This window comes from Vitis vinifera, chromosome 6 (genome assembly GCF_030704535.1).
Source record: "Vitis vinifera cultivar Pinot Noir 40024 chromosome 6, ASM3070453v1".
NCBI lineage: Eukaryota > Viridiplantae > Streptophyta > Magnoliopsida > Vitales > Vitaceae > Vitis > Vitis vinifera.
Genome location: NC_081810.1, coordinates 4,797,702 through 4,809,730, shown reverse-complemented (window position 1 = coordinate 4,809,730; position 12,029 = coordinate 4,797,702). Strand labels below are relative to the sequence as shown.

The 12,029-nt window shown below is 33.5% G+C and overlaps 2 protein-coding genes across 2 annotated transcripts; one reads left to right on the top strand and one right to left on the bottom strand.

Moving 5' to 3' along the window:
* Positions 1 to 5,469: 5,469 nt before the first annotated feature.
* On the top strand, positions 5,470 to 9,202 carry LOC100265669 (putative respiratory burst oxidase homolog protein H). Its single transcript, XM_002281659.4, has 14 exons — positions 5,470 to 5,856; positions 5,968 to 6,130; positions 6,203 to 6,251; positions 6,346 to 6,459; positions 6,533 to 7,342; positions 7,454 to 7,549; positions 7,635 to 7,750; positions 7,831 to 7,933; positions 8,027 to 8,118; positions 8,202 to 8,355; positions 8,462 to 8,599; positions 8,696 to 8,824; positions 8,908 to 8,986; positions 9,081 to 9,202. The coding sequence occupies exons 1-14, from the start codon at positions 5,484 to 5,486 to the stop codon at positions 9,188 to 9,190; spliced, it is 2,526 nt and encodes an 841-aa protein (XP_002281695.1). The 5' UTR covers positions 5,470 to 5,483; the 3' UTR covers positions 9,191 to 9,202.
* Positions 9,203 to 10,312: 1,110 nt separating this feature from the next.
* LOC100260450 (WUSCHEL-related homeobox 3-like) lies at positions 10,313 to 12,029 on the bottom strand. Its single transcript, XM_002281671.4, has 2 exons — positions 11,374 to 12,029; positions 10,313 to 10,823 (listed from the first exon to the last, which is right to left on the bottom strand). The coding sequence occupies exons 1-2, from the start codon at positions 11,749 to 11,751 to the stop codon at positions 10,575 to 10,577; spliced, it is 627 nt and encodes a 208-aa protein (XP_002281707.1). The 5' UTR covers positions 11,752 to 12,029; the 3' UTR covers positions 10,313 to 10,574.

The following is a 12,029-nucleotide window of genomic DNA, read 5'->3' as shown; positions in this document are numbered from 1 at the left end:
CCCACCCACTTAGCCGCTAGCGGTCTCATGCTCCGACGTCGTTTTGATTTTTACTCTGAAAACACCAGGTTACGGACACCACAATATCTATGCGCACACTACGCACCACACCCTCCCTCCCTATTCGTCCTTTTTTTCCTCCTTTTGTGATTTGACGGAAATACCCTCCGCTGCACTTCTTCTTCCTCATCCTCCTCCTTTCTTTCAAATCGTCAAAAAGTATCATTCATCACACCCCACCACCGTTTGATAGAAATATTTCAAAATAGTAGTATAAATATGTATCTTTTTATCTCATCTTACTTCCAATTTAAATAAGGAAATGAAAAAAAAAAATTACTAATTTTTTCCTACCAAAATTATAATAATTAGAATACTTTTAATAATTGATTTGGGATCAACAAAATAAAAAATTTTAGAAATTTAAAAATATTATTAAAACTAAAAAAAATAATATTAAAAATATAAAAATAAAATATTAACTTTCATTTTACTAGTAAAAAATATAAATATAAAAAAAATGAAAATACAATGATAGTCAATATTTTATTTTTTGATTATTTAATTTTTTTGGTTTTAATTGTATTTAACCATAATGATTTATATTTCATATCATATAATTAAAAAATATATAATATATTTATTTATAAAATATGTTTATTAAATTAATTTTATTTAATATTATTAAGTAAAATGGTATTTTAAAAAATAATTATCTTCATTTATATATATATTTTTAAATTAGTGAGTCTTTTTTCTTTTATATATATATATATATATATATATATATATATATATATATATATATCTTTTTTTATTTTTTGTTGTGAGATCCGGTTCACATATTGAGATGCTTAGCAGTTAAATGTATCGAAATGGTATTTAATAATTTAACAATGATAATAAAGTAATTTACTTAAATATTTTTAAAAGTTAACGGATATTTTATTTTTTTATAATTATTTTTTGTGTTGAGACTTGAGATGAGCAACGGTTGTGTAAAAGGCAACGGTCATCTTTGTGCTAATAAAGAGGGGCAGGCTCAAAATATCAGGTGAAGGTGTCCAAAATTTTATATCGAGATAAAAAGTCAACAATTCGTGTTGGACACCGCATCCAATCAACACAAGGGTGAGTTTTCCAAATGGCTTTACCTCATTGGCCGCTCCCAGTATCTTCCTACCTACGTGGAAAACTACGAGATACTTTGGAATCTTGACGCGTTTAGTGATGCATTTGGCACGTGTTTTCCTGAAAAAGAAAAAAAAATTATATAATTTTAAATCGAATTTCTCTCATTTTATAAAGATCTATTAATATTATTATAAAAAATAAAATATGTTTTATAACAAAAATTAATATAAGGATAAAAGAAAGCTGGTGTTTGAAAAATTAACTTTTAAAATTTATTTGGTAATGATTCTGAAAAGTGTTTTTAATAATTTTAATGTTAGAAAAATAAATATTTTAAAGTGTTATAAAAGTTAAAAACAATTACCAAAATCACTTTTAAATACACTCTTAATAACTTAAAATAAGTTAATAACTTAATTTAAATCATTAAGTAAATTAAGTATTTTTTATAAAATAACTTAATGATATGATTTAAAGTTAAAAATAATTTTTAATAATAAATAAAAATAATTAACTTATTAATTTTAAGTCAATATTTTTATTTTTTATTTTTTACCTTCGTTTGACTTAATTACCTCTATGATTTTTTTGTCATAATTATAATTTATAAAAATAAATATGTCAATTTGATGATTTTAAATTAATTTTATTAAAAAATATTAATACTTAAAATAATAATTAAATAATAAATTTTAAATTAATAATTTAAATATAATTTAACTTAAAATCAACTTAAACTATTAAATAATAAATAATAAGTTTTATTTGTCATTGCTTTAAAATAATGTAATTTAAAAATTAAATGCACAATTAATTATTAAAAGTAATGTAAGCAATGACAAAATCTCAAATACTCCACTAAAGAAAAAGGTCATTGTATTATTTTTCAATTGCTAGTTAGTCCCTTCTTTTATTTTTAAAATGGAAATATCTTTCTTTTATTGTATTTACAAGTTTCTATTTTGTACCTTTTTTTTTTTTTAAACTTACTACCCTTGATTATGTAAGTTTCTAGATAAATCTTTGAGATAATACCTTCCATTGGATATAATATTTTACCAACATGAATATATAAAAAAAACAATAAAAAAAATTGATTTGGTACAAAAAAGATTCATAAATAAATTAAAAAGGGTAGAATTGCAATAAGATAATAGTTTTATAAGAAACAAAAAATAAGAATTAAAAAAATGATTAATTTCAATAACTTCCTCTCAAGTTTTAACTAAATACACTTAACTCCATTTGAAATTTCATGCATGTTCCTCTTATCATTTTCATTTGATATTTTTACTTATCCCATCTCTAATTTAAAATAAAGGATGTATTTGACGAGTTTTGAAACTAATATGGACTAATTATATTTAGTCAAAACTTCAAGGGAGGTAAATGAAATTATCCATAAAGAAAAAAAAGTATTTGTAGTAAGAAGTCATACGTTTCTTTGTAAATAAAATAATTTTATATTCTCTAAAATACAAAATAATTTTATATTCTAAAACGTTTTTAACTTGAAAAATAAATTTTAATTAAAAATGTATTTCAGGAATTTATTTAAATATAATCATTTTTTATGATAAATTTGAGATGTTTTCAGATAATTTTTATAAGATTTTACCATACAATTGAAAATATGAAGAATCTTTTAAAACTTTTATATGATAAATAAATGCTTGATGCTTTAACAATGGTAAGTCAAGAAAATTAACGTTGTTTTTTCATAATCATTTTTGTTAAAAAAATAGTTAAGAACTTGTTATAAGAATACGTGTTTTCGAAGACTTTTAAACATAAGATTTGAGAAGTGCTTCTAAACAAGACTTAATGATCTATTTAGTTATGGATTTTTCCTATAGACTCTAATGCCATTTGGGCTAATCAATTTTATAGCACAAGTCATTATTATTTTTTTTCTATTTTCTAAAACTAGCACTTTGAAAATTATAATTAATTTTGTTGCTTTTATTATTTTAATTGAGAAAAAGAAGAATAATTTATTAGAATGAAAATGATTTCCTTTTTTTTTTTTTTTTTGGAACTTTTCCTATAAACAGAAAATTTTTATTTATAAGACAACAATTTGTTACATCAGTTACAAACAAAATCCAAATTTTGACAATGAAAAATCCAAAAATAAAATAATTCATGGTAACCATGGAGGAAAATATCGGGATATATCGGCGATATATCGTGTATCGGGAGGAGTCGACACGATATTTCATGGAGAAAAATCGGAGAGAAGATATTTCCGTAAATATCGGCGATATATCGGTGATGGGAGATATATCGGAGATTTTTTCAAAAAATCTCCCCTGGTGGCAAAAAATCGGTGATATATCGGAGATATATCGCTGATTTTTTGGTGATATTTCCCCTCCTTCATGCAATGTGATCTGACGGCCCAGATCACGCCCGTGTTGATCCGACGGTCTAGATGTAATTCCAATGGTAATATGGCGATCCAACGGTCCGATTGCTCCCAGTTTTTTTATCCAACGGCTAAAATTGATTTTCAACGGTAAATTAATGTTCCAACGGCTATTTTGGCCCAAATTTCTTCTATAAATAACTCAAATTTCATCTATATCATCCATTTTTGCTTTCATTCTTCATTTGCTCTCTCATTACTCCAATTTTTATTAAGGTTGCTCAATTATTTAATTATTTTAAGGTATATTTGTTTTAAATTATAATTAATTTTGTTTGCAATTGTAATTAATTCATGTATTTTCAATTAATTAGTATGTTTGCAATATGGATGATTTAATGCTATTTTTACATTCAATTGTAATTAATTTTTATATTTTTATTGAATTAACTTAGGTTGATTTGATTATTTAATTATAAATTGATATGTTTATTTTAGATGATTATTTGTGATTTATTTTCACATTTAGAATTAAATTAAACTAGTTAACTTAGCTAAATTATTTAATTAATTTAATTAACATGAAATAGTATATTTTGAATATGAAATATGTTTATTTAATGAATTTAATGTGTACAAATTATTGATATTTAATGAAATGAAATATTTTATGTGACTTTATAATGAGAACAATTACAAAATTAACATTTTTTATAGATCGACATGATGTAATTACATCTACTATCGTAAATTATATCATATATATATCAAATTTTTCAATAAAACAACTTTAAAATGTCAATTATACTTCTAATTATATTATTATAAGGTTTTTCTTGCATTTCCATGAGTTTTTAACAATTTTAAGTCTACCGATATTTTTTTCCAGAATATCCGCCAATATATCTCCGATATATCCGATATATCCGTAAAATCAAAGTACCGATATATCCGTGATTACCGATATTTTCTTTCATGATGGTAACATGTCCTTCAATTTAAAACACGAGAATAGAGTTTCTTTAAGAGTATTTTTAATTGAAATATTTTTAATAAAAGTGGTTTCAGGAAGCGTTTTTAGAAGAATAATGTATAACATTTTTTCAATAAATAACTATAAACAATTTTTCAACATTACAAATTATTTTTCAAAATTTTAAGAGTATTTCCTAAATTTAGTAAAACACTTAATAATTTAAAAAAAAATCTTTTTTAGGATAAAAACGTTTCCTAAGTAAACAATATTCACTAAGTAATCATTAGTGTTTATAAATTTAAATGTAAAATCATCTTTATAGTAAGTTTCTTTGCTACTTTCTTGCTTCATATAAAAGGATTTTTGTTTTTTGTTTTTTGTTTTTTTTTTTTAATTTTTATAAGTGTTATTCATATAAGCATTGTTGATAAAGATTCTTAGAAGGCCTGATTCCTAAACTTTCTATGTCAGGAAAAAAAAGTCAACAAGAAAGAAGCTCCATACTTCCAATGGGAGGACATTTCTCTTTGTGTTGGTAGAACAAGTTGAACCATAAATAAAAGAAGGAAGTGGGAAGCCTCAACTTGAACGTGCATGCGACTCAGAGTCCAGGGGGAATATGCCACTTGAAAGCACAAGCTTGAAACTTTGATACAGTGAATGCAAGTTTCAGACAGAACAGAAGGCAGAGTCAAACCAGGAGAGATGCTCTGATGTTGGATTCCATGTGCTAATAATATATATGAGAGCCAACAAAATGAAGGGCTGAAAACTCTTCGAAGGGCAGTATTTTTGTTATCTATGTTTAGACAATCCAATCAGACGAAACTGTGAGCCTTCAATTGTGTCCTTCCCTCCTCCTCCCACCAATTTCAGCCTCCCCTCTCCGCCCCTCATTCATCCATTCCCACCCCACCTGCAACTTCTCTCCCTGCCTTTTCACCCTAGCCAATCCAACCTTCTGGACCTCGGGTGAAGAGGAAGGGGCATATTGTATCAGCATCCATGGCCGGCATCATGGAGCCAGGCGAAAACGATTCAACAAAGTGGATGCTTCAGATAGTTGATATCGATAATATGGAGGAGGTTCCCATTAATGACGGTGATCAGGTGAGGAGCTCCACCGCAGAATCTCAAAATGGGGAGACTTCTCTGAATGAGAGTGAAAGCATTGTAAAAAGGAGGAACGAAGCTCAGGGAAAGGTCCCTGGTTTGGGAAGGTCTACGTCCGGAGCTGCAAGAGGGCTTAACAGCTTACGGTTTCTCGATAGGACAACCACGGGGAAGGAAGGGGATGCGTGGAAGCCTGTCCAGAAACGCTTCAAGCAACATGCAGTTGAGGGAAAGCTCTACAAAGAAAAATTTGGAGTCTGTATCGGTAAAACTCTTCATCCTTATGGAATTGTTCGAATGGGTGTAAGACTTTCATTGTTTTCTTTTTGCTTATGTGAATCCAATTGTGAGTGAGGGTTTCAAATTCTGGTTGTAGGAATGGGGGATTCAAAGGAATTCGCTGGGGAGCTGTTTGATGCCTTGGCGAGACGCAGAAAGATTAACACAGAAAATGGGATATCTGAGGAAGAATTGAGACAGTTTTGGGAAGACATGACCGATCGAGACCTTGATTCCAGACTTCAAATTTTCTTTGACATGTAAGTATCTCTCTTCCTCTCTCTCTCTCTCTCTCTCTCTCTCAACGGAATGAGTAAACTTGGTAATTCTAGGTGTGACAAGAATGGTGATGGAAAACTTTCAGAGGATGAAGTAAAGGAGGTGAGTCCAGATAGAAACTTTGTGAATTCTTCTTCTTCTCCTCCTCCCTCTTCCATGATTATAAATCTGTTTTTACAAACCTATTATGGGAAAGGTGATAATGTTGAGTGCCTCCACAAACAAGCTATCAAATCTTAAGCAACATGCAGCCGAATATGCAGCTTTAATCATGGAAGAGCTTGATCCTGACAATCATGGTCACATAGAGGTAACGATGGTGCCCCAAAACTCCTCCTCCTCTCCCTTCTCTTCACTCCTTTCTCACTCTGTATTTCAAACAGATGTGGCAACTAGAAACTCTATTAAGAGGAATGGTGGGTGGCTCTGAAGAAGGCCCCAAGTTCAACAAGAGAGCCCAAACGCTATCAAGAACCATGATCCCGAAAAAATACAGGACTCCAGTTAGCAAACATCTATCTAAAACCCAAGAATTTCTCCAGGACAACTGGAAGAGGGTTTGGCTTGTCACATTATGGCTCTCCATAAACTTGACGCTCTTCATTTGGAAGTTCAATCAATACAAGACAAAAAAGGCATTCAAGATCATGGGTTACTGTCTCTGCACTGCCAAGGGTGCTGCTGAGACCCTCAAATTCAATATGGCTCTCATTCTCATTCCTGTCTGTAGAAGAACCCTAACTAAGCTCAGATCAACATTTCTCAGCGCCTTAATCCCTTTCGATGACAACATAAACTTCCACAAGTTAATTGCTCTGGCAATCGCAATTGGGGTTTTTATCCATACCATAATGCATGTAACCTGTGATTTTCCAAGATTGATTTCATGTCCACCCCGGAAGTTCAGGAGGATTCTTGGACCTCAGTTCAACTTCAAGCAGCCAACTTATGGCGACCTGCTGGAAAGTATTACAGGCACAACTGGGATTCTCATGATTGTTATGATGAGTTTCTCCTTCACACTGGCAACTCACTCTTTTAGGAGGAATGTTATCAAGCTTCCATGGCCATTCCACCATTTGGCTGGATTTAATGCCTTCTGGTATGCACATCATTTGCTGGTCCTCGTCTATGTTCTCTTGGTCATCCATGGCTACTTCCTGATTCTCAGTAGGAACTGGTACATGAAGACGGTATGTATTGAGTTAATTTTTGCCACAAGTGCTATGTTATTCTCCATTTCTTCCCCACAGTGTCACTGAAATTCTTAAAATTACATATTTGAGCCATCTCTTTTCTTGCAGACATGGATGTACGTCATGGTCCCTGTACTCTTCTACGCCAGTGAGAGAACACTCACCTCAGTTCATGAGCACAATCACCAGGTTGGCATAATCAAGGTCTGTATCAGAGAATTTTCTTTTGGTGATCACTCTCAAATCCAGGGAAATTAATTAAAATCATTGGTTCTTTGTACATCGGCAGGCTACAATTTACACAGGAAATGTTCTAGCACTATACATGACCAAACCTCCCGGATTCAAGTACAAGAGTGGAATGTATCTATTTGTCAAGTGTCCAGATGTATCAAATTTTGAATGGTAATGGATACAAATATATACTCAGATGGTGATCAGAAAAATTACAGTTTCTCAAACACTCTGTTCCTTATCTGTTACAGGCATCCCTTCTCTATCACTTCTGCCCCAGGAAATGACTACTTGAGCGTCCACATTCGAACCTTGGGAGACTGGACTACAGAGATCAAAAACAGATTTGCAAAGGTGGCATGAAACAACCTGCCCATTTTCCTCTTTTTTTTTTTTTTGTTTTTTTCTCCATTTTCCCTTTCTGTTTCTAAAACAAAAGAGAAGCAGGTTTGCGAACCTCCATCTGCACAACCGAAAAAGGGGGCTCTAATGAGAATGGAAACCAGAGCAGCAACAGAAACCGGCGATGTACAAGCAGGGTGAGCAGCTAGCTTCTTGGTCATGGTACTTAGCAGCTTTTACTAAAGCATCATATTCTGAAAGCTCTTCTCTCCTGTGGCAGATTTCCAAGGATCATCATCAAAGGACCTTATGGAGCCCCTGCTCAGAACTACAAGAAGTATGATATCCTCTTGCTGATTGGCCTGGGAATTGGAGCTACTCCATTCATCAGCATTATGAAAGACCTCCTTAATGACATCAAGCCAAATGATTCGGTGAGTCAAAAAGCAAGCTATGTCTCCAAATTTGTAGGGAATGATTAAATTGAATGGGCATATATGTACACCATTAATGCAAAAATGGGGACTCAAACGAATGCAGGATTCATCCTACAGCGACGCGCATGAGGCAACTAAAAAGGGTCCTGAAAGAGTGTATTTCTATTGGGTGACAAGGGAACAAGGCTCCTTTGAATGGTTTAAAGGTGTCATGAACGATGTTGCAGAGTATGACCATGGTGTAAGTGTTGAAAATTGAAAACTCAGGTTGCTCCTTCCCTTACCAACGGTGGCTAAGCTGATTCATATCACCCTTATGATATCTTCAAAATTGCAGCATATGATAGAAATGCACAACTACTTGACCAGCATGTATGAAGAAGGAGATGCACGGTCTGCACTTATTGCCATGGTGCAGTCACTGCAGCATGCCAAGAATGGAGTTGATGTCGTCTCAGAAAGCCGGGTATTCACTAATTGAGCTTAAACCTCCAAATCATTCCATTATATTAATCCTCCTATCTTATTTCTAACATGAAAATGGGACAGATCAAGGCGCATTTTGCAAGACCCAATTGGAAAAAGGTGTTTAGTCACTTGGCGAGTACTCACCAATCTGCTAAAATAGGTAATAGTTATGAAACCTATTGGAAACCAATATTTAAGTCTAAGGTCATTTTGGTTCTGCTTTCTGATTTTTCCTTCGAATCATGCTGCTGCAGGTGTCTTCTATTGTGGAAGTCCGACCCTCGCCAAACCACTGAGGCAGCTCTGCAAAGAGTTCAGTCTAAATTCATCAACACGATTTCATTTTCACAAGGAGAACTTCTAGAGTAGCAGTCCCAGACAAACTGGGGCACAAAACTGATCGACTGGTGTATGAATGTTTTATAATTTGACTGAAATATGTAGAGACATTGCAGGAAGTAAAGCTAATTAAGTTTTTGAGTGACGGTTCTAAGTTTTGAGGGATCCTTTACCTTACAGATACATATATGTTCCTTCTAAGTTTCTATCTGCAACTACTTCTGCTTCCATTTACTTTCTGACTCTGGATATTGTCCTCTAAAGCTCGTATATTCTTGGCCCTTTGAAATCCTAAAATTGGCAAGACCTTTTGGACCCACTTGTGTCGCTTGAATCTTCAAATTAACGAAACCCACCATCAACCCATATGTTTCGAACATTATTTCAAAAATAGCTACAGCATGGAGAAATTCCTAACCTTACTATCCTTCAATGATGCATATAAAAGGTATTGTTTTCATAAGAACAGTGCCATAACCCCACAACCACAAGGCAATATTGCTTTATTGTTCTCAGGACAATAAAAACAAAATTCGAAATTTTCAGTTTTGATTAGTACTGTTCCATAGAATAAGGCTAAGTATAAAAAAGCAAGAGAGACTGTTGGTACAGTGATAGGATAAATCTAGAATCCAAGAAAAGGAGTACTCGGCGTCCATAGTGATCCTTGTGAGATACCTGAATGCATGCATATGTGCTTGAATAATGCACGCGGGGCCTATGATTCAGACTCCCACTGGTTTGGATGGTGTTTTTCTTTTTCTTTTTTTTTTCCATTTTTCTCAGCTTTTGAGAAAAATAATGAAAATGAAAAGAACAATGTTTGCCAGAATTTAAAGAAAAAAAAAATCTGTTTACATAAATTGACATTGATATAAAGTATATGGAGCAAATTTACGATTTGAAAGCACGATGGAAAAACTGAAACATCAATCTCAGACAGCACCCAATGTTCTTTTCTCTCATCCATTTCTTAATACATATAATGACCAAGTTATCTGGTAATTAAAACCCATCAGATGAGGTAATATTTATCCATTAAGATATGAAAATGTTGTATAATACTGACCGATATGTAAGTCTCCAGAACAATTAAAGCTGATTTCTATATGTCCTCCAAGTACTGATGTCGCCTCCTTGGCAGCTTTAAGATAATGCATAGAGACTAGCTGAAAATTTAATATAAACGAGGAGCACTACTTCTCTCAAGCCAAATATTGCAGATGCTATATATGAGTTTAGAAAAATAAAGAGTACAATAGGTAGCAGTAGTACAAGACCAGTGGGTTGAATACTAACTGCTCATTAGATTACAGAAACCAAGATGATAAACATATGTCACTGCAGAGATACTGAAGAAGTAGTAGGTGCCTAGAGAAGTAGAGTGAGACAGATATTATTATGGCGTTTTAGGAGGTGGTCGTGGAGTCTTCTTTGACATTGGGAGTTGCTGTGATTGGGAAGAGTTGTAGAGTTTTCAGGGGTCTGTTACTGTTGCAGCAAGGAGTACTGGGAGTTGGGGGCATGTCCGCCATCATCATCCACTCATGGCTGTACATTCTCATCATCGACTTCTCCATCTCGCTTGTCTCCACTCCAGGGATGTCCATCTTCCATGTGTAGTTTATCACTGGTGCTTGATCTTCAACTACTCCTCCCTATTCCAAAACATAAAACATTGGATGGAGTTGGTAAAAGTCGATCAGTTTTTCCTTTTCAAATCTATGTAAAATTATACTAATATGACGGAAATTAATTAGTATAGAAACAAAGGCAGCTTGTAATGGGATAAAGGAAAGACGGGAATTGGTTTTTCCCTGCATATGAAAAAAATATATAGGGCAGTTTGCTAATATGTGAGCTCTTACAGTGGCATCCCACATTCCACTGCTTCACATGCATTATATTTCAACTGTGCAGTGAACTGCTTTATGCTGATTTGAAAAGAAGAGAGGCAGACCGCTGCAGTAATATGCTTCTCTCTTGAGTGTTGTGCGTGAAAAATACAAGAGAAAAAAAACAAAAAAGGTACTGGGATTTCATAGCTACAGTAGTGAGGGAAACGGTGTGAGGGAACCCATGGAAAGCAGGATATATAATACAAAGAAAAGAAGAGAATATTCTCCTTCTACATGTGGATTGAAAAGAGCCGCTATCATATCTATTTGCATAGAAGGAAGAAGAAATTTATATTAGAATTAGAATCACCTGAGGAAGAAAGGGGCTTGTGTTATAATTGAAAAGTTGATGGAAAGCAGAATAGACAGGAGGGTCAAGGTAATGAAGGAGGGGTTGATTGCGTTGATTTTGTTGCTGCAGCGGCTGGTGATGGTGTTGGTGAAACTGTTGTTGTTGCTGCAGCTGCTTGCTAAGTTTCCTGCGGAGCTTCTGTCTGTCTCTTGCTTTGTGATTCTGAAACCAGTAGAAGACGTTCTTGCCTTCAATCTTGCCATAGAAAGAGAGGTGGGCAGTGATCTGTTGAATCTGAGAAGCATTGGGTGTTCTCACTCCTCCCCTATACATTTCCTCCAAGATCATGAGCTGCTCTGGGGTTGGACACCACCTTGATGAGGCTGCTGGAGACATGACTGTTATGGTTATGGTGTTTGTTTGTTGCAGTGAAGATTAGGTGTGGGTGGGGGTAGGGGGGCGCTTCAAAGAGATATAAATAGATGGCAAGAGAGAAAGATACAGTGCCAGAAAGAGAGAGCGAGACAAAAGGGATGGAGAGAGAGAGCAGCAAAAGGAGAGGTTAAAAAAGAGGAAAAGTACCCATTGCAGGTTGTCATGCTGATGTTTCCCTGAGAGGGGCATTCAGTGAAGGTTTCAGGCAAATGCAGAGTAAGAGAGAGAGAATCTGTAGA

What these genes read in the sequence shown, in the direction of transcription:
- LOC100265669 (XM_002281659.4), top strand. Translation starts at nt 5,484, where the DNA reads ATGGCCGGCATCATGGAGCCAGGCGAAAACGATTCAACAAAGTGGATG. An exon ending in TCAAAAACAGATTTGCAAAG is followed by an intron (nt 7,934 to 8,026) that starts GTGGCATGAAAC and finishes AAAGAGAAGCAG; the next exon opens with GTTTGCGAACCTCCATCTGC. An exon ending in ATGTCGTCTCAGAAAGCCGG is followed by an intron (nt 8,825 to 8,907) that starts GTATTCACTAAT and finishes AAAATGGGACAG; the next exon opens with ATCAAGGCGCATTTTGCAAG.
- LOC100260450 (XM_002281671.4), bottom strand. Translation starts at nt 11,751, where the DNA reads ATGTCTCCAGCAGCCTCATCAAGGTGGTGTCCAACCCCAGAGCAGCTC. An exon ending in CAAGCCCCTTTCTTCCTCAG is followed by an intron (nt 10,824 to 11,373) that starts GTGATTCTAATT and finishes GTTTTGGAATAG; the next exon opens with GGAGGAGTAGTTGAAGATCA.